Here is a 27,847-nt window from a genome sequence, read left to right on the forward strand (position 1 = left end):
TATCTTATATAGTACTGTTTTATATATTACTTTCAATTTTGTGATGTTTGACAAATCTGTTCACAAGAGATGTTTTATATACACTTTGTATATATACAAAGAAGATTTCGATAGAAATTATAAAATTTCAAGGAAAGAAAGAAATTGGTGCTACTGACTTTTTCCTGAAAAGCGATTTTCAAAGTCATTTGAAGATTATTTATGTTTTTTTAAATGAAACTACATTAATTTTGTTTATATGAATCGATTCCTCGCGATAATTATATAATTAATATATATATTATATATATATATAATATATATATTATATATATATATATAATATATATATTATATATATATATATATATATAAGTAGTGTTATAGTGGGGATTCTAAGCCATGGGGCGCTGAGTGCGGGGACGGGGGTATCTGAGAGGCGCGAAGGGTCTGTTAGGGAAAGGGGGGGGGGAAGGGTCCTACACACGTTCGAAAGTAGATGTTTATCTTTGTAGTTTATTTATAGTCGGGGGACATTTTAGAAACCATAAAAGTGTTTTTTTTCTTTTTTTTTTCTAATTTTTTATAATCATTTTATGACCATTAGAATATTATGAAAAAAGAGATTTTAAGCGCCGACGTTCGGCAGCTTTGTACCCTTGCGGAAAATCTCCCATAAAACTGGAGCAAAATATCTTCCATAATTTTTAGGGAAAGAACTGCAACTGCAAGATGTTTATCTTTGTAGTTTATTTATAGTCGGGGGACATTTTAGAAACCATAAAAGTGTTTTTTTTCTTTTTTTTTTCTAATTTTTTATAATCATTTTATGACCATTAGAATATTATGGAAAAAGAGATTTTAAGCGCCGACGTTCGGCAGCTTTGTACCCTTGCGGAAAATCTCCCATAAAACTGGAGCAAAATATCTTCCATAATTTTTAGGGAAAGAACTGCAACTGCAAGATGTTTATCTTTGTAGTTTATTTATAGTCGGGGGACATTTTAGAAACCATAAAAGTGTTTTTTTTCTTTTTTTTTTTCTAATTTTTTATAATCATTTTATGACCATTAGAATATTATGGAAAAAGAGATTTTAAGCGCCGACGTTCGGCAGCTTTGTACCCTTGCGGAAAATCTCCCATAAAACTGGAGCAAAATATCTTCCATAATTTTTAGGGAAAGAACTGCAACGCATCAGCGCCATTATGGAAAAAAAAAAAAAATTTGGCCGACGCTACGACGAACATGTCGGAACGTTTTTATAGATGCAAAAGCGTTGACGTTCGGTAGGATGTGTTAAGACAGCATTAGGCGAAATATAAGAAGAATGAGAGCCCCGTCAAACCATAGTACGATTTGAAAGGGCATAGAGGAAACTGTGGAAAAACAAAAAAAAAATTTGAGTGATTACTGTCAGGCATTAGAATTGTTAGTGACAGTGAATAGTGAATAAATGGAAAATATTAATTTCGAAGCGATAATAGACGAGTCGTCAGACGAAGAGCATGCGTTGTCGGACGATAGTAATTATATTAGTGATTGCAGTAATACCGATTTTGACGACAACGTAGTAGAAAATGAACAACTCCGAGCGCAAAATCAACGTAAGATTTGCGCCATACACTTTTATTATTCAACGGGTGGTGCTCTAGCTCTCTGTGCTTCGTGTATGGACATCTTTCGAGATGACATCGGATTAATATACGAAATACGGAGACATAAAGTTACATCGCCCGATGAGGTGGATATGCGATGGTGCAGTAGCTGTCAAATTTTATTACATATAATAATGTCGCGTAATATGTGTTATGTTTGCACACAAAAATAGAGAGAGAAAAAATGGAAAACGTGCAGCAGAAAGAACGCGACTTGTTGGAGCGTTCCCAACAAGTCACCACATTGGGTGAATATTTTGGATGGCTGCAGCATTGCGAGGAGTTTATCGAAGAGCTTGAAGAACGCAGCCGTGTCAAGCGTCCGCGACTCTCAATCGGAAATAGACAATCTTTGGTGACAAGAATTGCGCGACTCGAGGGTGCAAAAACTCGATTGCAGAGACAGTTTATACCCAGTGGTGGTGATTATAGTAGTGAAAATAACTCGGAGAGACTCATATGGCGAGAGATTGATACGGCGTTTGAGAGCCGCATCTTGACTGGTGCGGTTATAAATTATAATCACATCGAACCTCGTCAATTTTTGGAAGATGCGAGTGACATTGTGCTCGAGCACGTGCGAGACGTTATGCAAAAACATAACAGTGTGAAAGTGAATACAGTGTTTAACGGCGAGTTTGTGGCGGGCGATAAGCATGCCAATAAATCAATCAATACGAGAAACTGTGAACTCTTACATACATCCGATTTACGCGAGTGGTATGAGCGGCGAGTCGTCGAGCCAATCCTTGCATCGCTCGAAGAATTTCAGGAACGCGATAGCGGATGGGCATTATCGCGTATACTAAATTTGACTGTAAATATAAATAAATATAATCCTATGCGCGCCGGATGTTACGTACAATTATCGCGAAAGATAATAATGAAACGAGCAGTGGTTAACGTGCAATCTAAAGACAATGCATGTTTTGCGTGGGCGGTAGTGGCTGCTCTGTATCCAGCTGAAAGATGCACACACCGACAATCATCGTACCCGCATTATACAACAGTACTAAATCTCCAAGATATTGAGTTTCCAGTCACTCTTAATCAAATTAAAAAATTTGAAATTTATAATGACATTTCAATCAACGTGTACAGTTTTGAAAACGAAAACATTGTCCCTATTCACCTTACGGAGCAAAAGAGAGACAAGCACATCAACTTGCTCTACGTGCAAGATGCGCAAGATATCGGACATTTTGCATGGATCAAGAATCTATCTAGACTTGTTAGTATGCAACTCAGCAAACACAAGACTAAAAAATATATCTGCGATCGGTATGTATATTTAATAAAACTGTCTAAAAATATTTAAAACAAGGATATAAAAATTTTAACTTTTATTTTACAGATGCATGCACTATTTTCACTCGGTCGAGAAATTGCAATCACATACAGTAGACTGTGGAAAGATGAACGACTGCGCTATCCGATTACCGAGCGATAAGGATAAGTGGCTCGCATTTACCAACTACAACAGGAAGGAGCGACTACCTTTCGTCGTGTACGCCGACCTGGAGTGCGTTTTGGTGAAAAAAGAAGAAGAAAATTTTTATCAACATCACCAAGTATTTAGTATGGCTTATTATGTACATTGCTCGTACGATAATTCGTTATCCGCGTATCATTCTCGTCGCGAAGCCAATTGCGTTGCATGGTTCACCGACGAACTTAAAAATTTGGCGCAACATGTAGAAAATATTTTAACAACCAATGTCCCCATGGTAAATTTAACGCAAAATGAATGGAAAGAATTTCGAAGCGTGACTCAGTGTCATATATGTGAGAAACCATTCGTAGAAGATGATACGCGCGTACGCGATCATTGTCATTTGACCAGGCGGTACAGAAGTCCCGCGCATTCAAATTGCAATCTAAATTACAAAGAATCTTTTTGCATTCCAATAGTATTTCACAATTTATCTGGTTATGATTCTCACTTTATAATCGAGGAAATAGCCACAGCGTTCGAAGGGGGAATCGATTTACTTCCGATAACAAAAGAAAAATATATTTCATTTACAAAACATGTTAAAGGTACGAAAAACAAACCGGGAAATCACATTAAATTACGTTTCATAGATTCATATAAATTTCTCACAACAAGTCTCGACAAATTGGCGTCTTTTCTGAGCAAGGATAAACTCAAAATTTTACAATCGGAATATAAAAATTTATCCACCGAAGATTTCAATTTATTAACAAGAAAAGGTGTCTTCCCGTACGAGTACATTGACTGCGTAGATAAATTGCAAGATGCGTGTTTACCATCACGAGAATCATTTTACAGTTCCTTGACAGGTAACACAGTATCTGAGAGCGATTACGCGCACGCTGAGATTGTGTGGAAGCGATTCTCCATTCGAACGCTAGGCGAATATAGCGATCTGTATTTAAAAATCGATGTTTTGTTATTAGCAGACATTTTTGAAAATTTCCGAGAGAGTTGTATCAAGAGTTATGGGCTCGACCCCGCGTATTACTATACTCTTCCCGGTTACACGTGGGACGCCATGTTAAAGTATACGAAAATTATATTTGAATTACTCACAGACATTGACATGGTTATGTTTATCGAACGAGGTATACGCGGTGGTCTGAGTCAATGTTCCAACAAGTACGCGCGTGCTAATAACAAGTACATGCAGTCGTATGACTTATCAAAACCATCAACGTACTTGATGTATTTCGATGTTAATAATTTATACGGATGGGCAATGTGTCAACCATTGCCCTACGCCGATTTTCAGTGGATCGATAATGTTTCCAATTTTGATGTATCATCGATCGCGCTCGATTCGTCTACAGGCTACATCCTCGAAGTCGATCTCGAGTATCCGCAGCATCTTCACGATTCGCACACTGACCTACCGTTTTGTCCGACACACGACAAACCACCCGGCAAGCGCGAGGGCAAGCTTCTCGCAACCGTATACGATAAGAAGCGTTACGTGATACACTACCGCAACCTGCAGCAATGTTCACGTCACGGTCTTCGTGTTACAAAAATTCATCGTATATTACAATTCACTCAATCTCCGTGGCTCCGTACTTATATAGAACTCAATACAAAATTTAGAACACTAGCAAAAAATGATTTTGAAAAAAATTTGTACAAACTAAATAATGCAGTGTTTGGCAAAACGATGGAAAATGTGCGCAATCGCGTAGATGTTAAACTTTTAACAAAATGGGACGGAAGGTATGGCGCAGAGACATTGATTGCAAAACCAAATTTTCATAGCAGAAGCATTTTTTCGGAAAATCTAATCGCTGTAGAATTACGTAAACTCGAGGTGAAATTCTACAAACCAATTTACGTAGGTATGTGTATTCTCGATATATCCAAGACATGTTTGTACGAATTTCACCACGATTATATGGTACCAATGTATCGGGAGAGATGCAAAGTCATGTACACTGATACGGATAGTCTTATATATCACATTGAGTGCGACGATGTGTACGAGAATATGAAACGCGACATCAGCAGATTTGATACGAGCGACTATGCGATAGACAATGCGTACGGTATACCGCTCGTGAATAAAAAGGTACCGGGTCTAATGAAGGATGAAAACAACGGTACCATAATGATTGAATTTGTCGGGCTTAGAGCAAAAATGTATGCGTTGCGCGTGGATGGTAAGAAGGATACGAAAAAGGTAAAAGGCGTCAAGAGTAACGTTGTTGCGAGAACGATAACGTTTGACGATTACACGCGGTGTTTGAACGAAGAGATTGAAATAACGCGTAGTCAATCGTGTATAAGATCAAAATTACACAAGGTATACACCATTCGCGAAACAAAAATTGCTCTAAGTCCGTACGACGACAAGCGGTATATCGTACCTACAACTATTGATACGTTACCGTGGGGACATTATAAGATATCTTTATAAAATATAATGTGTGTGTGTGTGTGTGATTTTTTTTTCTTGTATGTATATTTCATATTTTATATATTGTAATAACTATTGGAAAGGATCTATTAATAAAGATTTTGTATATTTCATATATTTTTTATATTGAATACATTGTATTTCTTATAAAATTAAATTACATGATCCTTATGTACCCAAGAATTGTGCGAGCTATCAAATCCCAACCATTTCACGTAAACCTCGTCACCCCTCCTGCGCAGTACTTTCTCCACGAGATACACATCTGGATAATTCGCGCGATGCAACTCGTGCTCGTAAAATGCTCCAGCGATAGATTTTTTGCGATAATCCTCGAGTAGATATGTTACGGGATTAGTATGTTGCACTTTAACAATCTTAAACACCTCGGTTGTCCAATTTGGTGTGTAACCCTTTTCGAAAAGTTTTTTGTATTTGCTAACGCGTACCAGGTCACTTACTTTAAACTTTGCAGGAGCAGCAATTTTTATACTGTTGTATACAGTATTTAAAAGTCTATCAGCGATCGTGGGAGTAACATCGATAGGTCTCATATTGATAGTGCGATGTTTTCGCGCGTTATATTCTGCAACGAGTCGGGATAGCGCGTCGATCCACTTGTAAGTTCCGTTCAGCGTAAACATCTTCCACATGTCGTTCTTCAGCGTGCGGTTGAATCGCTCGACGACAGACGCCTTCAATACCGAATATGTGGAATAGTGATTAATGTTATGTTTCCGTATAAGCCGTTGCACATCGGTATTGTAAAATTCCTTCCCGTTATCAGTTTGTATGTTTTTCGGGCATCTCTTGCTATCTCGAATTATTTTGGCGATTGCATCAGCCGTCTCCCTTCCACCTTTATTCTTGAGTGGTGCAGCCCATGCATACTTGCTCAACACATCGATGACGGTGAGTATGTAGTGGTAACCTTTGTTGAAACGAGAATACGGACGCATCTCGACGATGTCGGCTTGCCACAGATCATCGTATCCCCGCACTATGACGTGTCTTCGGGGAAAATTTTTTCTCGCTGGCGCATGCAGTTCGTTCACCAACTGTCGTCTTTCCAAACTATGTTGATTCTTTGCTTTGTCAGTTTTTCTCGATGTCCGTTTGTTGTTCGCATTTTTTTCACTCATTTTCGTTTATCGCCTTTAATAGCCGTTCTTGACCTGTTCTTGACCTGTTCTGACCTGTTCTTGACCTGTTCTGACCTGTTCTTGACCTGTTCTGACTTGTTCTGACCTGTTCTTGACCTGTTCTGACCTGTTCTTGACCTGTTCATCGCCGTCCTTCACCCATTCGAAAATCGTTCTTGACCCGTTCGCAGCCTTTTTCACAGTCGTTTTTGACTCGTTCGTAGCCGCTTCTGACCCGTTCGTAGCCTCGTTCACAGACGTCTTTTGACCGATCGTAGGAGTTCTTGAGTTGTTTGTAACCTTGAGTGTAGCCGTTAAGAACGTGTTCGTAGCCTCGTTCGCAGCCCTGCTTGAGATGCTGATAGCCTCGTTCGAAGCTGTTGCAGCTGCTGCTAGGTCGTTCACTGCCACTGCCACTGCCACTCATTGTAGTTTAGATAGCAGTTCGATAATTCTTCGTAGCTGTTCGATAATTGTTCGCAGCCGTTCTATAATCCTTCGTAGCTGTTCGATAACCGTTTGATAGCCGCTCCTAACCCGTTCACTGATGCTCATTTAGGTTGATAGCTGTTTCTGAGTTAGCGTTAGCCGGGCATTGAAGTTCGTTTAGCACAATCTGTATTGCTCGCACGTCCTTCTCAAGCGAAATCAGCTTCTCGTCTGATTCTTTCTGTTGATTCATTAATCTTTTAACGCAGGACTCCACGTACAGTTTGTTGACGGCATCGGTGTCAGCCTCTGGTTGCGCTACACGGCGAATCTTACGTGACCTTGCATCGAAGTCTGTAACGACACAAAGCGTTTTCGTGCACATAACTTTTTACCAATCTATCCCAAGAACCGTTTGTGCCGGTTGCATCATTTCTTGGATCGAATAATCCAAATTTGTTGATAGGCATTTTTTCTGATGCTTCGTAAAGTGTCACGCAACGCTGATCGACTGATTAGTTTTGTCGAGACACCATTTAATTTATAATAATTCCTGCTTCACGAAGTTCCTCGATGATCGACTGGATCTCGTTGTCGTGAGCGTTGTGACCAGCTTGGCGCGAAGCGTTGAGAAATCGTAGCCGATCCACTAGTTCGTTGGGATTGTCCCAGTACACGTAATCAATCATATTGTTGGTTAGCGTCATAGCGCGAGGCATAGATATCTCCCCTCCAGATTTTGTATTTTTCGATTCGAGCGACATCAACGGTGCAATTATATGTTTGTACTTGTACCCCCTGTTACTCTTCAAATGGCCCTGCGCATCATAATCGCGTCTATGCGCGTTCGTCACCAATAATATGCTCTTGTATTTTTCCAAATCGTCCCCCCTCGTGTAAAGTTCGTCATCGGGAATTCTCTTGAAGATCAACTCGTACAATCCTGGCGTTCCAATGTACCGCACGTCGTCTATGATAATAGAATCATCTTTGTTGATGTTGAATTGTTTGTTGCCGAGTCGCAGTTCATTCTTTCTGTCAAAATAGACTCCATACACATGATCAATCTCGTGATTTTTGTCGCCACTAAACAAAGCGCCTATGTACTTTTGCCCAAGTGGCCCAAAGTACTCCCGCAACGTTTCTTGAACTTCCGGCGTTTGTAACTTGTTTCGAACAAACGATGATTCGAGCATGTTGCCCGAGGTTTCGAAAACATCTTCGTTTACGCTTGTTGGTGCGGTTAACGGCGTAGAGGCTATCGACGGTTCATACAGTAAAACGTCCGATTGTTTCCTTTTTTTCGGTGTCGCATCTTCCTCTTTCTCTTTCTCTCATCTTTAGCTTCTTCCTTCTCATCCTCCTTGTATCGCTTGATTTTAATCTTTGCGCTACTCTCCGACTTATTTTTCACCGCGAACGAGTTGTCGACAATCTTTTGCAGCGGCTCGATAATAGGTTTAAAATGGGTCTTGACCGCGATATCGTCATCGATGTTACCGGTCTTCAAAGCGCGATGTTTCTTGCGGATCGATTCGCTCGTTTTCGCAATCTCCTTCGCCATCTTTTCACGCTCGCGAATATTATCGCTCCCAGCCATATCGATAGAGAGTGTTGAACGCTCGCGTTTCACCCCTCACGACAGAATGTAGGCAACGACTAATCATTTTGTGGTATCGCAAACACGTTAAATCCGTTTCTGTATCGCCCGTTTGTAAGCAAGCTATCCTTGTCTATCACGAGAAATCCATACTTTTGCTGCCAACAAGTACGACATAACTCACTGAAATCCTCGTATGACATGTCGGTATTCACGTGATCGTTGTACACGTGTTTCAAGTTGGTGCCATCCTGTTTAAACAAGATTAGCAGGTTCGCATTGTCGCGTAAAAGATGTTTCGGTATTCTCGCGTATGTCTGGCAGAGATAGAAGCAGTCGACGTTCGAGTGGCGTCCCATTGAGAAATATTCTCTTATCGTATTTTGTTTGTCGTACGCCACGTCATCGAAAACGAAAATCGAGTTTGGACGTGCTTCGCTCGGTGGAATGACGTCACTGTTATTGGAGAATGTAAAATAGCCGATTTCATCGATCGACGTTAACAAATTCTCCAAATATTGATATTTTGGCTGTTGCAGTGACTTTGAATACACGTACACATTTTCAAAGCGGACGCCGTGCGGGCTTTCTATCAAACTAATCAACACGTTAGTTTTACCGCAATTCGAGGGGCCGCAAACGATTGCGCGTATAGTATTCGGCAGCATCGTACCGTGTCTACGCATCTCCGCATTGTCACCCATCGAGCGTAATCTGACGTCGTAATTTGTCACGCGTATCGCGAAAGGTTGTCGCACGAATTTCATTTTCCCACTTCCGATTCGGATCGCACGCCTGTCTATTTATAGCTGCGCGGAACTACAAAGTGTTCAGTAACGAAAAAATGTTTGTCCTGCTATCAAGTCCTTACGATATTCTCGATTTGAGTGCCGAACAGCTACAGTTTGTATCTAAAGCAGTTTTATTGCGAATGTGTGGCAATCACGTCCACTACGTGTGGGACAAACTTCCGGAATACATAAAGGCGGATTCGGAGGTTCAGACCTATCGTCGCTGTTTCGAACATTACAATCAACCGTGGCAACAAACGCACATTGACGGTCCAGCGCCAATGATAAAAGATTGTCGTAAATGTTAACACAAATAAGCAGAGGTCTATTAAATCGTGCAATAAACGCGCTTTCTATCGAATTACATATTCCTGGATACCAGTTTTGCGGTCCGGGCACGCGGCTAGAAGAACGATTGGCTAGAGGTGATCGAGGTATCAACCCATTGGACGCAGCGTGTCGTGAACACGATATAGCGTACTTTCGGAGTAACGATCTTGCCGAAAGGCACGCGGCGGATAGGATACTCGCCAAAAAGGCGCAAACTCGCATCACTGCGAAAGATTCGTCTCTCGGTGAGAGAGCAGCCACAGCTGTCTGGACAGCGATGAAAACCAAAACGAAGTTCGGTATGGGTCTAAAGACGAAAACGAAGAAAAAGATGGTGAAAAAACGAATACTTCCGGTAGCGAAACGCGGGGGTGTATTACCGATTCTACCATTGTTGGGCGCTCTCGGATCTCTGATTGGTGGAGCGGCTGGTGTAGCAAAGATGGTGAACGATGGAAAAGCTACACAACATCAGTTTCAAGAAATGCTACGTCACAATCGTGCCATGGAAGGTCGCGGATTGTATCTCGCACCATACAAATACGGACGAGGAGTCTCAATGAAAAAGAAGAAAAAAAAAAAACGTCAAAGAGACGCTAAAAATGCCAGAGGGCGTAACTACCAACGTACAATTGCTGCAACTAGCAAAACGTATGCACATTCCATATTTTAGAGGTGTTTTTATGCGTAACTCATTACCGATCGGTGGTATATATCGAAACGAGAGCGGGATCATAAATTTGAATAACGCTAAAGGCTCGGGTACTCACTGGGTAGCGTATGCAAAGAGGGGGAATTGTGCTATATATTTTGATAGTTTTGGCAATCTTCGACCGCCGAATGAATTGGTGCGATATTTAAATGTGACAAAAATAGAATATAATCACACATCCTATCAAACTTATAATCAAAGCATCTGTGGACAATTGTGCTTGCAGTTTCTCCGAACGGTCGATGCACGCGAATTTAAAGACATACATTGTGCTATTTAACTTAGTATTCGTTAAACAGTTTGGCCAACATGTCTATGACATTCACGCTGACTGGAAAGAGCAGCGTTCTCGCGGCAAACTACTTTCCTAACGTAGATTTAAGCGACGGTGAATACGAGCTTGGTCTAGCGGATTTTGAAAGTTATCACACGATATCGAACGTGAATTCCTCGAATAATAAATTTTACTTTGGCAAAGACGATGCGGAAATTACGATTCCCGAGGGATCGTACGAGCTGCAAGCGATAAATGAATTTTTGAAACATACAATTTTACGAAAACGTTCGCAACACACAGTTCGTGATGGTGATAAAAAACACACTGACGACGACGATAACTTTGAGCCTGGAGAATGGCCTATAGTGCTCCGCGCTAATTACAATACGATGAGGAGCGAGATCAAATGCGCCTACAGATTAAATTTTAGCAAGCCTAACAATATTGGATCGCTGCTAGGATTCTCGAACCGTATACTGCAGCCGCGAAAATGGTACGAGTCGGACGTGCCGATTAACATTATCAACGTGAACATTATCCGCGTCGAATGTAATGTGACCGCGGGTGCGTACAACAACGGCAAACTCGTTCATACGATACACGAATTTTCACCGAGGGTACCACCAGGATATAAGATATCGGAAACACCGGCGCACATCATTTACCTACCGATCATCGTGCGGTGCATTACGGATTTAACGTTACGCGTTGTCGACCAGGAAGGACGATTACTCGATTTTCGAGGAGAAGAGATCACCATTAGATTGCATGTACGGCGGCGGCGGTAAAATTAGCGTGTGATGCTCGTGTTGAACGGATCGAAAGACGTGAGAGACAATACAATCTTTACGACGTCAGCGACAACAACATCGACATTTGCTAATATCCAATCATCCGGCACTAAGAAAAAGAAATTGAACGCATCAAACGTTGCGTTTTTACAATCTTTGGGATTCGTGGTGCGAAACATTTAAACGATGACTGACATTCTCGACATCGCGGATGAGCCAATCTTTGACGATCGCATCGTCAAGATTGAGACTCACTCCTATAACCCATTCGCCAACACAACGTTCGGATACAGTGATGAGATAAGAATACCCATACAACAACAGGATCTGTATACATTGCCGTACGAGAGTTTCTTATACATCGAGGGAGAATTAAAGATAAAGAAGCCAGCTGGAGGATTCAATGTAGTACTGCAAAATAATTGCGTTGCATTCATGTTTGACGAGATTCGATATGAACTCGATGGTGTGGAGATTGATCGAAATAGAAACGTGGGAATAACAAGTATGCTCAAAAACTATGTAACAATATCATCCGATAGAAGCGTGATTATGAGAAATGCTGGCTGGAGTGAGCCAACTATTGTGGATGGACACTTTAATTTTTGCGTACCGCTCTACATGTTATTGGGATTTTGCGAGGATTACAGACGCATAGTAATTAACGCTCGTCACGAATTGATCTTAATACAATCGCGCAATGACAACAATTGTCTGCTTGGAGCTTCGACGCTGGAGCCTGTGATCAACATATTCAAGATACAATGGCGAATGCCACATGTGTTGTTGAGTGAAATTAAAAAGCTGTCTATGCTGCGCGCTCTGGAAAGCGGACGCTACCTCAGCATGGGTTTTCGCTCGTGGGATCTGTACGAGTTTCCGCTGTTGCAGCGTACAACCAAACATTCGTGGGCCATTAAGACCGCGACTCAGCTGGAGAAACCACGATACGTTATCTTTGCTCTGCAGACAGGCCGGAAGAATGTTATGTCCGAAGATGCGAGTAAATTCGACGACTGTAAATTAACAAACGTGAAACTCTATCTGAACTCGGAATGTTATCCGTACGATGACATAAATCTGGATTTCGATAAAAACAGATGGTCGATTTTGTACGACACGTACGCGTGTTTCTGCAAAAACTATTACGGATACGAGTACCTCGAACCGACTCTCATTGTCTCACTGTTTCTACAGTTCGGTCCGTTTGTGATCATCGATTGTTCTCGACAAAACGAATCGGTCAAGAGTGCAACCGTGGATGTGCGATTGGAATTTGAGTGTAAGGAGAATGTGGCTAATAATACGACTGCGTACTGTCTCATCATACACGATCGCGTAATCCAGTACAACCCGTTGACCAACGTTGTGCGCAAAATTACCTAAGTGTTTGCGACAATAATTTAGAGAGAGGGAAAGCTGGATATAAATCCGAGTGTTACGAGATGGTTGTCATTCTTCTTAACTGACGAAAAGAGATCTCATCATGTCTGTACCAACGTTTGTCGATCTGCAAGGATTTGTCGTTTCGAATAAATTCATCGCAAAGGAGGTGGCGGTGCTGAGAAGAGGAACTGTTCTCGCACACTACATTTTTCGGAGTCCTATACCATGGCATCTCCTTACAAAATCCGAAAAGTGTCAAGCTTCATGGTTGATGGCGAATCATCATGGACTACAATGGGAGGATGGAATCGTTGCGTACAGCATGGCGAAACGATTGATTACAACAGCTGTAGTTGAAGAAGAAGATGATAAAATGCAGTGTATCGTATACGTTAAAGGATGCCAGAAACGAGAATGGCTTGCTAATATGCTCGGCGACGATGTGAGAGAAAATTTAATCATTGAGACCTTGGATGCTGATTACGACGATATCGAATCTCTAAATAATCTAGATGTTAAAAATACTATACGATGTGAAAAACATGTTAAGAATTGCGCATTACAAAATGTATTTAAAATATTTAACTGGTGGTCGCAACGCCAGAAAGAATTGCAAGATTTGGAAAAATAAAATATTTAAACACTAATATGTTTTATTTCTTATTCCCCCTCCTCATTCCCTCCCTCCCTCCCTCCCTCCCTCACGAGTCATTTAAGAATTCTTTTTATCCGAGTATCGTCTCTCTCTCCCTTCTAAAAATTTCAGAGCACTAAAGTATTCTAGAATCTCCCACCACATTTACCACTAATCTCCCACTACTTTGAAAAACGGGATGTCACGTATATTTGATTCTTCATACGGTCAGTGTTGCGTTAACCGTTCGTGAAAGTGGTCCACTTTTGAAATCTGGAAATATGTACTACGTCGAAAGAAGCAGTGGCGGCCCCAGCAGAAGCGTGAATAATTACGTACCGAATCGTTATGAAACTCTATTGTTTGAGAACAAATGTGACAAGTAAGTTTTTGTTTAACTTCTTTCTATTTTTTCACAAATTGTTTTTAAACTAATTTTTTTTTTATTTTATTTTTCTACAGCATTTCGTTGAAGCGTCGTGCGATTCGTATACTAAGTAGACGATACGCATTGACAACCACGGAATTCAAATTCCTTGAAATTGGTATCAACGTGGGTACACCGAGTTACGTGGAAATTGTCATAGGAGATCATCAAGGAAAGGAACTGGTATTATCTCTCGAAACGTGGAAGGGACTCTACGAGCAACGTCGCAATATTCACGATTTACTGCGAAAGGACTCTAAAGATACCTATAATTTTATAAGCGTTGGACCGCTAACAGTGCGAGTTCATACGATTAACGATACTAAACTTATAAGTCTCGAATCTTTAAACGTACGCATGATGATGATTGAACCGATGTTACACCGTATGTTTAATCTCGATCAATGCATCGATGTAACCTTTGATCGATTGGTTAGAATCACCGAGACAGTCGATACTAAGTTTACGCAATTCTCCAATATCGCGTCCACTATAACGGATAATAAAAAAGTGTCAAATGTAATATGCGCCAGCGACGCCTTCAATAAACATCAACTCGTCGATTGCGAACTGGTAGCTTTAGTTTTTAGTCACAATATGTAATAAAAAAAAAAATATATATATATAAAAGAGAAGAATAAAGTTTTTTTAAATTTAAATCATGATATAATTTACTCACACGCATTTCCCATCCGTGCTTCCTCCCACCCGTAAACAGTCCCAGTTCTCATATGTAGCTCGTTGCGGGGAATGACGTCATGCTGGGAAGGGAGATGCGAAGCTAGGGACCGCGAGAGAGTAAACGCTAGGAAAGAAAGAGATAGCGCGAGGCGAAGGAGAGCGAGAGAGTAAACGCTAGGAAAGAAAGAGATAGCGCGAGGTGAAGGAAAGCGAGAACGCAAACAGTAATTATTTTTCTTTTTTCTTTTTATAATTTTTTTTCTTTTTCTTTTTATTATTTTTTTCTTCCTTTTTATTATTTTTTTTCTTTTTTTTTCTTTTTATATTAAAATATTAAGTTATTATATCTAATTATATCTAGTATATGAAGGAAGAAGGATGGGATAGATGAAGGAAGCGCAAGCAAGCAATTATATGTGTTTTAACATAATTTTTTTTATTTAAAAAGTGTGTGTGTTTATTTACAAAAATCTGTGTGTGTGTGTGTGAATTTAAAAATAAAAATAAAAAGAAAAAGATATAAAAAAAAAAAAAAAAAAATATATAAGAGATTGCACGCCGATGGTCGAGCGGTACGGCACGACGGCGACTGCTGCTGCGAGGCGCTGGAGGGGATGACCGGGCGATCGTGGTGGCGTCCAGGTAGGGCTCCTGCATAACAGAAAAAAAAAAATTTATTAATATTTTCATAATTTGAAAAAGAATACTTACACATCAAGGATTACTTACAATTACTGATCAGAATCAGTATCAGAATCTGGATCATTGTCGATAACATGTTGTAGATACAACATGTTATCGATATGTTGACGGATTTCCCGATGGATTTCTTGTAACTGCTCAGGACATGCTTGCCGATTTCCGCCTGGTAAACAGCAATTCTCGCAAGGCTTTCCCCTTAGTCTGTTGTTTTCATTCGTCCATATATAACTTTGTATTTAAAGATCACTGTTGAGAAATTTTTTATGTCAAGTTCGCGATTTCGTTGAAACTCCACCACCGCATTCAATAGTTTTTTGGTCACCATTTTTCACAGCACTTAATCCTAGCAAATGTCTACAAAAGTTTATTGCTGCGCACAAAAACGGCACACACTACATGCTATTACTTGGCACAGTGAGTGTCCACAATTATTACACGAGTTCCAACCGTGATAAATATATTGTCCTGTTTCATGTTTATACACAATTTTACCTTGTGTATATGAATCTTGAACTTCGATGAAACATCCCGAACAAAATTTTTCACTATTTTCCTCGTCGTTGTCATACTTTTTTACTTCGTAATAAAATATGATGTTACACATTTCCTGCCGTTCAGTTATAATTCGTAAATCTTCACGCACTAACGGCACTATTTGTTCATTTAAATAGTCTTCCGGATCACTCTCATAATCAGAGTCATTCACTATTTCCACTTCTTCATCGCTGTCGTCGATGATAACCACATCTTCATTGTCTTCATTGTCTTCGATGACAATCACATCTTCTATATTCATTTTAGCACTAAATCGAAAGACACTCGACGACTGTTGAATACGTTTTAACGCGGAGACAGATTCTCAAATTCGAGCAGCCGAATGTTGGCGCTGGTGCGTTGCATTCTTTCCTTAAAAATTATGGAAGATATTTTGCTCCAGTTTTATGGGAGATTTTCCGCAAGGGTACAAAGCTGCCGAACGTCGGCGCTTAAAATCTCTTTTTCCATAATATTCTAATGGTCATAAAATGATTATAAAAAATTAGAAAAAAAAAGAAAAAAAACACTTTTATGGTTTCTAAAATGTCCCCCGACTATAAATAAACTACAAAGATAAACATCTTGCAGTTCTTTCCCTAAAAATTATGGAAGATATTTTGCTCCAGTTTTATGGGAGATTTTCCGCAAGGGTACAAAGCTGCCGAACGTCGGCGCTTAAAATCTCTTTTTTCATAATATTCTAATGGTCATAAAATGATCATAAAACTAGAAAAAAAAAACAGTTTTATGACTTCTAAAATACCCCCCCCCCCGGCTATAAAATCAACTGCAAAGATAAACATCTACTTTCGAACGTGTGTAGGACCCTTCCCCCCCCTTTCCCTAACAGACCCCTGCGCCTCTCAGATACCCCCGTCCCCGCACTCCCCTCAGCGCCCCATGGCTTAGAATCCCCACTATAACACTACTTATATATATATATATATATATTCTCAGAGAAAGAAAAAGAGAAAAAGTAGAAAAATAAACGAAGAAAGCAATAGAAGCAAGACAGAAAGAAAAGGAAGAGAGAATAATATATAATTGAAGAATAATATATTATATATTTATTATATATTTTATATATTTATATTTTATATTAATATATTATATACAATTCTTACAATTCTAATATTATATTATATAAATATTTATTACATATTATATATTTATTACATACTAATTTTTACAAATATCATATTATTGTACAATGTGATTTTATGATTATTTATAAGTCGAATACTATGGAAAGTACAAAATATTTCCAAGAAATATTGACTTAGATTTAATTAGTTTTGTCTTATTTTCTTTAAACTGATCAGAATATCTGTCATTAAAGGCACGAGGTTTAAATATATAATTCTTCTCAGATATAATTTTTTTAAACGTTAATATAATTTTTTATAAAATTTATAGAGAAAAATTTTAAATTTCATTTATAAAAGTCACATTTAAAAAATGGATTTAAATGTAAATAGATTGGAAACTATTAAAGACGAAATTGAAAAATTAGATGGTATGCAAGGTTTAACTTCAAATGAAATTTTAGATAATTTACAAATTTTTGACTCAATCATGTAAGTACTAAAATTTTATTTAATTTTTACTAATTAAAATTTTAAATAAATACGCATACACACACATACATAGTTCTGTTATTTTTGTTACATCTTTAAATTTTGAACTATAAAGTGCTGTCGATTAACTGTAAAAATGTATATTAATATGAATTATAAATGTATATTAATATATATCATAAATGTATATTATATTAAAAAGAAAAAGATTTGCCATTTTCTCGCCCTTTCTCTCATTTTTTCCGAACACATTTAATGTACAATTTAAATACAAATAGTACAGTCCATGTTTCTCATCTATGCCTAGAATATACATCTCAGTCTAGCTGTTTATAACGTGCAATTATTCATCTATCTTTTTCAATAATATATCTTAATTATTATTGCAAAAATTGCAAAATGATAAAAAATTTTTAGATTTAGTTTACCATACTCTACCTGTATACGACTGATTTGACTTAACAATCACCTTGTATAATTATATATATGTGTAAATATATACATATGTTTGTATATACAATGTTAATAATTATTATACGTAATTATAATATGAAAACAATTTAAGTTTCTTTTTTACTTCTACAGTGAAATAGTAGGATTTTTAGATGGCATTGAAACCCCACGCTTTGTCGGTGACAAGTAACAATATAAAGTTTTTAAATTTTATTTAAATAACAATAGCGGACGGCGTGTACAAATTGTTGCATGGAATGATGTATTGTAATTACATATATTGAACCTCATATTAAATTGAATCATGTAAGTAATATTTATTTTTTATATATACCCTGATTTACAAATTGTATATAATAGTATAATAATTAAAAAAAAAATTTAATAATTGCACTAATATGATTTGCCATAACATTTTAACATAACAATTTGTCAGAATAAAATTTTGTATATAAGATTTATTAAAAATTGAACAATTTTGCTATACTTGACGTGTAATATTTTATGATGATATTTTTATATTATAATTCCAGGATAATTATGTATATAATTACTTATTTTTATAATATATACAGGGTGTCCCAGGACAATCTTCCGTCCGTAAAATGACGTACTCCTGACACAATTCTAAGACAATTTTTCCTTTACCAAAATTTGATTTAAAACGTAGTTTTTGAGTTATAAGCGAAAATAGTTAGCAAATCACGCGTCGAGTATAGAAGGCAGCCAGGAGCGGCGCGGCGCACCGCGAGCGCGGGCGCAGCTGACCGTCCGACGAGTGATTACCGCCGCATGAGTCAAAATCGCTAACTATTTTATCTTATAACACAAAATTATGCTTTAAATAAAATTTTGGTAAAGAAGAAAATGGTGTATAATTACGTCAGGAATAAATGTTCCTTAAAATAACGTCGGACGCTGCGATCAGCTGATTGCTACACGCGATGTGTCTGTCAGCTGAGCTGGAAAATCAATATATCGATCGGTCTGAAGTCGTCGACGACAATGTCGATGACAATCGAAGGAGCGTCGCCGTCGCGAAGACGGTTATTTTTCTCTCTCACTCACTCACTCACTCACTCACTCACTCACTCACTCACTCACTCACTCACTCACTCACTCACTCACTCACTCACTCACTCACTCACTCACTCCCTCTCTCCCTCCCTCCCTCCCTCCTTCCTTCCCTCCCACCCTCCTTCCCTCCCTCCCTTCCTTTCTTTTACACACACACTCAGCCATACACACATCGCGTGTAACAATCAGCTGATCGCAGCTTCCGACGTTATTTTAAAGAACACTTATTCCTGACGTAATTATAAGACATTTTCTTCTTTACCAAAACAACATATGATTTGCTAACTATTTTTGCTTATAACTCAAAAACTACGCTTCAAATCAAATTTTGGTAAAGAAAAAATTGTCTTAGAATTGTGTCAGAAATACGTCATTTTACGGATGGAAGGTTGTTCTGGGACACCCTGTATATATATGTATATAAAATTTAGAAATTAATTAAATAACTATTAATACAATTAAATAAATAATTGTCAATATTTTTTAAAAGAACAATATTCTTACATTTATTTGTTAAAATATATCTATATAATTGCAAATCATAAAAATTTCATATCAGATTTAATTTTTATAAATGTTTTTCTTTCGGGGTATATATAATAATTATAAAATATGATAATATTTTTAACATTTAATATAAATATTAAATATATAAAAAAATTAAATATAAAGAATAAAAAAAAATCTTAAACATATTATATTATAATATTATTATCGAAATATATTTAATAAACTTTTAATATTTAATATTAATTAATAAGTTATAGTATAAATTAATATATATTTGTATGTATTTCTTAATTTATTATTAAATTTCTTAATTTAATATTTAATTACACAAAATTTTGTAAGTTAGATTCTTTACTTAGACGGTGTACAAGCAAGAATACCTAAAGTATCTAGATTTAATAATAGAAATGTTCCGTACGAGTTGCAAATTCAAACAAATACGGTTATATCAAATTTAGTTTCATAATAAATAAATCTAGTTATATCAAAGTAATCAATTAAGTTCATTAGATATCGAACCAGAATTTGTTGAATTTTGTGATGCTTTAAATAAGTCAATATCTATCAGTAAGTTTTAAAACATCACTGATTTCAAGTAAAACTTAATATTATAAAAAAAAATTAATATAATATTATAAAATTAATTATAAAATTAAAACTTAATATTCAAAGGTATCCATCTCGGCAATTCGTAGTATACTTTTGAGTCACGAAGTATTTTAAAAGCTATTCAGTCGATATAACCTACGCAAGGCAAAAATATTGCGGATTACCTTACTTCAGGCTTTCACATAAATTTTTAAATAATTTCTAACTAAAAAACGAAGCTTTTACAACAATTTGGTCATTCTTGATTGTTATTTTATTTTAACATGTAGAATTACTACTTAAATTTTGTTCTACCTGTCGAACATTTTGTATATGCCCAATGTTGCCTCAATTTTATTCTTTTTGATTTTTGTTTTATTTTATCATGTAGAATCATTTCTTAAGTTTTCCCACCTATTGTCGAACAACTTGTGTGTGTGTGTGTATGTGTGTGTGCGTGCGTGCGTGCGTGTGTGTGTCTATATATATATATATATATATATATATATATATACATACAGAAAAAAAAATATATATATATATACAGATACACACACACACACGCATATATATATATATACAGGGTGGACTATTTTATTCCATTTAGTCGAAAATCTCGAAAACCAAGCTTGGGAGAGAAAAATGTTTCAGACAAAAGTTGTATGGTTTCAAGGGGGCCATAAGATGGTACCATTGGTTTGACCTTGAAAAGTCATTTGAAGGTCACGTAAAGGTCACTTCAAGTTTCAAATGAATTTTTAAGGTCAAACCAATGGTGCCATCTTATGGCCCCCTCAAAACCATACAACTTTTGTCTGAAACATTTTTCTCTCCCGAGCTTGGTTTTCGAGATTTTCGACTGGATGGATTAAAATAGTCCACCCTGTATATATATATATGTGTGTGTATGTGTCCGTATATATATTTTTTTTGTCTGTATATATATATATATATATATATATAGACACACACACGCACGCACGCACATACACAAGTTGTTCGACAATAGGTGGGAAAACTTAAAAAATGATTCTACATGATAAAATAAAACAAAAATCAAGAAGAATAAAATTGAGGCAACATTGGGCATATACAAAATGTTCGACAGGTAGAACAAAATTTAAGTGATAATTTTACATGTTAAAATAAAACAAAAATCAAGAATTACCAAATTGCTGTTATTACGTCCTGTCGGCTCCACGTTTTTCCTCCCACGAAAATGAAACAATAATCGTCCGATCGGTCACAAAAAGGATCGCGCGACGAAAAATATTTTAAACATTGAAAACGATGTCAAAAGAAACGACAGGAAAGGACCGATAATGAGATCCTGTAAATGAATAAATAGACAAACACAGTTGCATAATCTTAAGAAAGAAACAAATAATGCCACTACGCACTGTCAGCTCCACGTCTTTACCTCCTATAAAAATGAAGCAATAATTGCCCGACCAGTTATAAAAGGGCCGCGGAACGAAAAAATGTTTTAAACATTGAAATCGATGTTCAAAGAAATCACCGAAAAGGATCGATAGCGAGATCCCTTTAATAAATAAATAAATGAAAAACAGCTGCATAATCCCAGGAGATAACCAAATGAAGAATCTTCAAATTTCCTAAGAGGCCGTACAGAGCTCACCAATCAGCAACAACCAAAAATAAAGAAGAGAAAGATCTCATCGAACGACAGCTTTTTACACGTCAAAATTTCAAAAATACTCCCGCCCAAAATTGTTAACACGCCCTCAAGATTTAATATAAAAAGGGAAGACTCGCGTATTACAGACACACAAAATTCAAATCAGTCGATAGTACAGCGTTAGATTCATTCGGCACAGTTATATTCTTATTTCGGTCGTTCGCTTACCCAAAGAATTCGTTTCACATATCGGGAGTTCTGATTAAGTCTTGAAAACTATTAGAGTCAGTGCCCAACAACGACCACCCGCCGAGCAAGAGCCACAACTGGGCCACAACCTGACCAGCAGCTAAAACGCAACGAATCTGCCTAGTAGTAAGTCTATTTTTCTTCTCTCTTTTACCGTCGTTTCTTTTCCCTTTATTCAACCCTGTTCTTTTATTAAAGTGCCTAAAATCGCGTCGACCCGCCGATTCTCGCGAGCTAACCGAGACCATAGACTGGACGACACGACCGTGTGCGAAATCACGCCGTAACACATATTACACTTTTCGTAAATCTTTATTATTATTTTTTTTTATTAACTATTGTAACGAATACCAACCAGAATAAAATCTTTAAAATCGCACTCGTTCCCCTTCTTTTCTGGTTGATGATCTCCGTACTTATGTAACCCGCGATCCACACACACACGCACGCACGCACGCACGCACGCACGCACGCACGCACACACACGCACACACGCACACGCACACACACACTCATACAAATAATTTTAAGGCTGACATTAATATTCTAAACAATAAGATCATATGTATAACGTTAGGAATTAATTGAATAAATGTTAATCTAAAAATTAAATAATCGGTAAACTTATTTAATTCCTTCACTCTCTCCACGCGAAAGATCACACTTGGTCCTGTCCCGCGTAAAAGAGATTCGATTCTTTTACTAAAAAAGGATCACCGAGAGAGTGTTCGCATAACAGAGTAATAACGACATCCGTCGTTTACCTGTTTGCTAACCTGCAGCTCGCTCGACCGAGTCACTCGTCGATACTTTTGACATCGGAACAGTTCCTGTTACGTCCTTCCTCTGACCCATCCTTTCCACGGGCCTGGACGTAACATACTGAAAAATTGGAGGCTCGTCCGGGATTGATTGAAATGTGTGATTTTAAGCAGGAATGAGTAAAGGGACTAGAGGGCAAACCGATAAAGACGAAGTAGAACGAAATTTTCAATTAGCGCTAGAGAAACACAAACGGCCGAAATTCGATAAACCAGAATCACCTTACACTTCAACACCTACTACATCTACTTCCACACGATCTTCGAAAATTATTAATTTTTCTTCAATCGAAATAACCACTGAGACAAGTAATGAACAACATTCCTATACCAGTGGCACGTCCGATAGCGATATACCTGTAAACGGCGCCGAATCTAAAATTGAAATAGAGTTAGAAAATTTTTACGATAACACCATGACGCAGAATAATCCTTTCGCTACTCTTAAATACGCGGTCGAGGCCGTTCCTTATTTTGACGGTCAAAATATTCCGTTAAATTATTTTATCGAAGGATGTAAAGAAGCAAAATCTATGCTATCTAAAGAAACAGAACCACAGCTAACTAGAATAATAAGAACGAGGATAATCGGTGAGGCCCGTCGCACGATACAAGATCAAAATTTTGATAGCATTTCACAATTAACCACTTATTTAAAGCAGATATACGGACCAACTAAAAATATTTATCAATTGCAAGGAGAATTAGAGTGTATATATCAAAAAGGCGATGAAAATGTAGTAACATACGCAAACAGAGTTAAATTCCTAGGAAAACAAATTTTAGAAGCATATAAAACCGCGGGAAATATTGCGATTGATCAGAGTATTAAGGCATCATTAGAAAAAGACATGAACAAATGCTTCATTAAAGAATTAAAACCAGAAATCGAGTAAAGAATTTCGAAAACTTTAGAAGTAAATGCGACAGTAGCCGACGCTTTAAGAATAGAGAGAGAGCTTCGGGAAATGACAGAATTACGACAGGAAACGGACCACTCAGGAAGACAAAAGAACGCCAGCTCAAGAGAAATCTGTCAAATCTGTTATAAGCAAGGGCACGTGGCCAATGACTGCAGAAAATATTTACAGGTATCTCAGACCACTAACAACCGCACAGATTTAGAAACGGACATTTTAATCTGCCAAATTTGTAAAAAACGTGGACACACCGCGGACAAGTGCCGGTATCGCGACCCTCAAGTCCGTCGGTCGGTCAATATAATACAAGAAAAATTAACCACATGTTAATTATGTTCAAAATCCGGTCACAATGCAAAAACTTGTCAACAAGGTAACGTGAACAATATAGCTAATAGAATTTCAATAATTTGTCAATGGTGCGAAAAACCTGGACATTCAGCTAATAACTGTTGGAGGAAACAAAATGAAAATCGGCCCAAGACCACGTGTTAAATTTGTAATAATTACGGGCATGTTGCAAAGGATTGCCGATCCAGCATGAACCAACAGGGAAGAACCGGAAACTCTTTGTTTTGTCGATACTGCAAGGAACAAGGACAACTGTTAGAAAATTGCCAAGTGCGCCTTGCTAATAATCAAAAGAAAAATAAGGCACAGGGAATCTACAATGGCCCCTCGACATCGGGTGCGCAGCAGGGGTCCGAACAAAAAAAGCGCCCACACAAAACTCAAGTAGTCAAGTAGGTAAAACCGAAACAAAAATAAGACCTGTAACCGTAAATCTCGACAGAGTCGCGTGCCTACCGTCCAAATAACCATAAGTGACACGATTAAGATAATTTTTATGTTAGACACAGGATCCGGACCAAACGTCATTAAAGAAAACTTCGTACCTGAAGGAATAAGTATTAACCGTACGAACATCTTAAAATTAAACGGTATAAATAATTATCCTGTTTACACTCTGGGCGAAATTACAGTAATTCTCTTCGAAAGACCGGTTACTTTCCACATCGTTTCCAACGATTTCCCGATCTTGCAATCTGGGATTCTCGGAAATGATTTTTTCGAACAAACCTCGTCGAAAATCGACTACGCCCTATAATATTATAATATATTAATATATTTTATATATATATATATATACACATATATATATATATTAAATTATTAATATAATTAATATATAAATATATTATAATATATTAATTAAACAATGATACAGTTATCAATTGTGATTATCATAAATATAATATATTTATATTAAGATAATATTATATAATAACATATATTAACTGCATAACTTTTTTTTTACAATTTTAAGAAATTTCTTTTAATAAAGTATGCATATAATAAACACGCTTGTCGTACCTTTTTTCGTATCATTGCAGGTAGCCGATTGTTATCCAGATAATTTAAAAACATATCCTCAAGAAATTGTCAATATATTACAAACTCATAATACCATTTTAGATAATGAAATGCATATGATAAGTTTTACAATGTATTTTAAAATTACATTATGTAAGTAAATTGAGTCACGTGTAACTGCTTACTATATTGTAATTATATTTTTTACAGACATTTTGTAAAGCATTGATCTAGCTACGCAACAAATCACTTTTAAAACTCACTGCATTTCTCAGTTTATATTTTGAACTTTTAAAATGTCAAGATAAAATTTTAAGAAAATTTCTCAAAACACATATAGTCACAGATATCAAAAATGTCAATGCAAAGCACAAAATCTTTTGTTTACTTATATACAAATTTAAAATACTTAATTTATATTAATATAAAAATTATTAAAAGTTTTGTTAAAGAAAAATTAGTAAAATACACCAAGTAAAATATGTGCACGATTCAAATTTTACGGAAAGAATTAATTTCTAAAGAAATTTACACATTAACATGCGCGTATGGTTCTCATTACCTAATTGATAGTTACATGTGTTTATTAAAGAAAATTGATTTAAAACGCAAAAAATAACTAACTGCCAAAATAATTTTTACATATACCTGTTACAATATATAGTAATGAAAATATCTTTTCAAAAAATGTACAAATTAATATTAAAAAAATTAATCTTAATATAAAATATTATTATTATATATAAATCAAATTATATATTATTAATATTAATATAATTATTTTATTATTTAGAAATTATTATAAAATATCTAATAATAAACTAAATTATAATTAATATGTATATGTATTAATATTAATAATTATTTAAGTAATAGTTATAAATTTTAAAATAAGAAATGTTTTATTAACATTATGTTCTTGATGATTCATTAATCACGTATAAAATCATTACGTCAAAAATAGAAATTGTTATTTAAAAACATCTTTTCTGATATACGATCTCATGTGTTAAAATGTGTCAGAGTACTTAGAAATTATAATAGAATTTATATTTTGATGTTAGAATATTTATCTATTAATGAAATAAGACAAATGTGTCATAACTGATATATAAATAACAAAAACCTTATAAATATAAAAAATCCTGCGTTCAAAAACTTTGACATCAAATTTACAATCTATTTTAAAAATACAAAAAAACTATTTAAATTAACTTTGATTAATTTGATTTGTCATTAATCTTAAAAAACATAATCCGTCGCCATAATTTGATTTTTTACGGAGAAAAAATTAATAATTCTATTTATACTAAAAATTTCATATATTTCGTTACTTGTAAAGTTAATCGGACATTTGTCGAAGTCATTCTAAATCTTTATCACATTACAATCATTACGGAGTTATGTGAAAATATAAATCGTACAAATATTAATTAAATAGAAAACTTTCATGAATGTGAATATTGCTGATTTGCATTTGAAAAATGCAGTTAATATGACACAATACAGGGAAAATATAATACAGACAACAACAATTCTTTAATTTTTAAATTTGTAAACATTTTAATATATTGTTTCTTGTGTCATGTCATTAAAAATAGCGATTGTTAATATAACTTGAATAGCTTATGTATTCAAATGTCATGAAGGTTGTGATTGATGGATTGAAATTTATTTATTGTTTCTATTTACAGAAATATAAACAATCAATTTATACATATTGGGCAACAAATAATTATTTAATTAAATATATTATAACATATAAAAAGCAGAAAGAAAGACAAAAAGAACATAGTGTAAAAATTAAGAAGAAACTTATAAATATTCTGCAAATTTTCAAAATAATTATTATCATTTTGCCGAAATGCCGCAAGAAATAGCCAAATAAGATATTTAAAAAAAAACTTTTCGCACTATTTAAAGCATTTTACTTATATTACTATGTTTTAAATCAATAAATAAAACTTTAATATATCTTGTCGTCTTCTCAATGAATTTTTAGCTTTTTTATTAATACCTTTTTTCATTAAAATTTTTGAATTTATAAATTAGGCATTTATACAAAATTGTGGATGTTGTTATTAATTTAAGTAATTTTTTATTTAAAAAGTGTTTTTAAAATTATAAATATAAATTTATAAAAAATATTAAATATTATCTTCTTAGACTATTATTCAACATTCAATTACAGTGAAATTTGAAAACAAATCAAGATTTGTCAGTTATAGAATGTTAGAACTTTTTATTGATCTGATAATGTTTTTATCAAATGTTGACGAAAGTTGTTGTTCGTCACTTATCTTAAGGCTACTGAGTACTCGCCGCGAAGCTTTGATGTCGACAGTGGCGACATATAGTTCTGTCTCTTTCCTTCTTTTGGGAAATATGTCAGAAGCGAGAAATGACAATCCAATTTATGTTGCAACCTACGTCGTAATTATTTGCTTTTTACTAGTGTTGTGATGTGCAACGTATTTATGAAACTTGTGAAAATGTACGGTTGCTAAGCTGTGTAAGGAATAAACTGTGTAACATTTTCCTCTCCTTTCAGCAGCTCTCAAATCGCGTGTTTTTCCGCATTTCAAGGGTTCATTTCGGACTCAATTTACAGTTATTTATCAATTGTCAGGAGAAAGGATTACCAGCCGTACATTTTTAC

The 27,847-nt window shown here is 36.0% G+C and overlaps 1 protein-coding gene and 1 pseudogene across 1 annotated transcript; both read left to right on the forward strand.

The window, feature by feature from the left end:
- Positions 1-1,672: 1,672 nt before the first annotated feature.
- Positions 1,673-3,386, forward strand: LOC140671135 (uncharacterized). Its single transcript, XM_072902264.1, has one exon. The coding sequence runs from the start codon at positions 1,821-1,823 to the stop codon at positions 2,952-2,954; it is 1,134 nt and encodes a 377-aa protein (XP_072758365.1). The 5' UTR covers positions 1,673-1,820; the 3' UTR covers positions 2,955-3,386.
- A 19,624-nt stretch (positions 3,387-23,010) lies between these two features.
- On the forward strand, positions 23,011-24,561 carry LOC140671323 (uncharacterized; annotated as a pseudogene).
- Positions 24,562-27,847: the final 3,286 nt, after the last annotated feature.

The sequence above is a fragment of the Anoplolepis gracilipes genome, chromosome 11 (genome assembly GCF_047496725.1).
Source record: "Anoplolepis gracilipes chromosome 11, ASM4749672v1, whole genome shotgun sequence".
In the NCBI taxonomy this organism is placed as follows: Eukaryota; Metazoa; Arthropoda; class Insecta; order Hymenoptera; family Formicidae; genus Anoplolepis; species Anoplolepis gracilipes.

What these genes read in the sequence shown, in the direction of transcription:
- LOC140671135 (XM_072902264.1), top strand. Translation starts at nt 1,821, where the DNA reads ATGGAAAACGTGCAGCAGAAAGAACGCGACTTGTTGGAGCGTTCCCAA.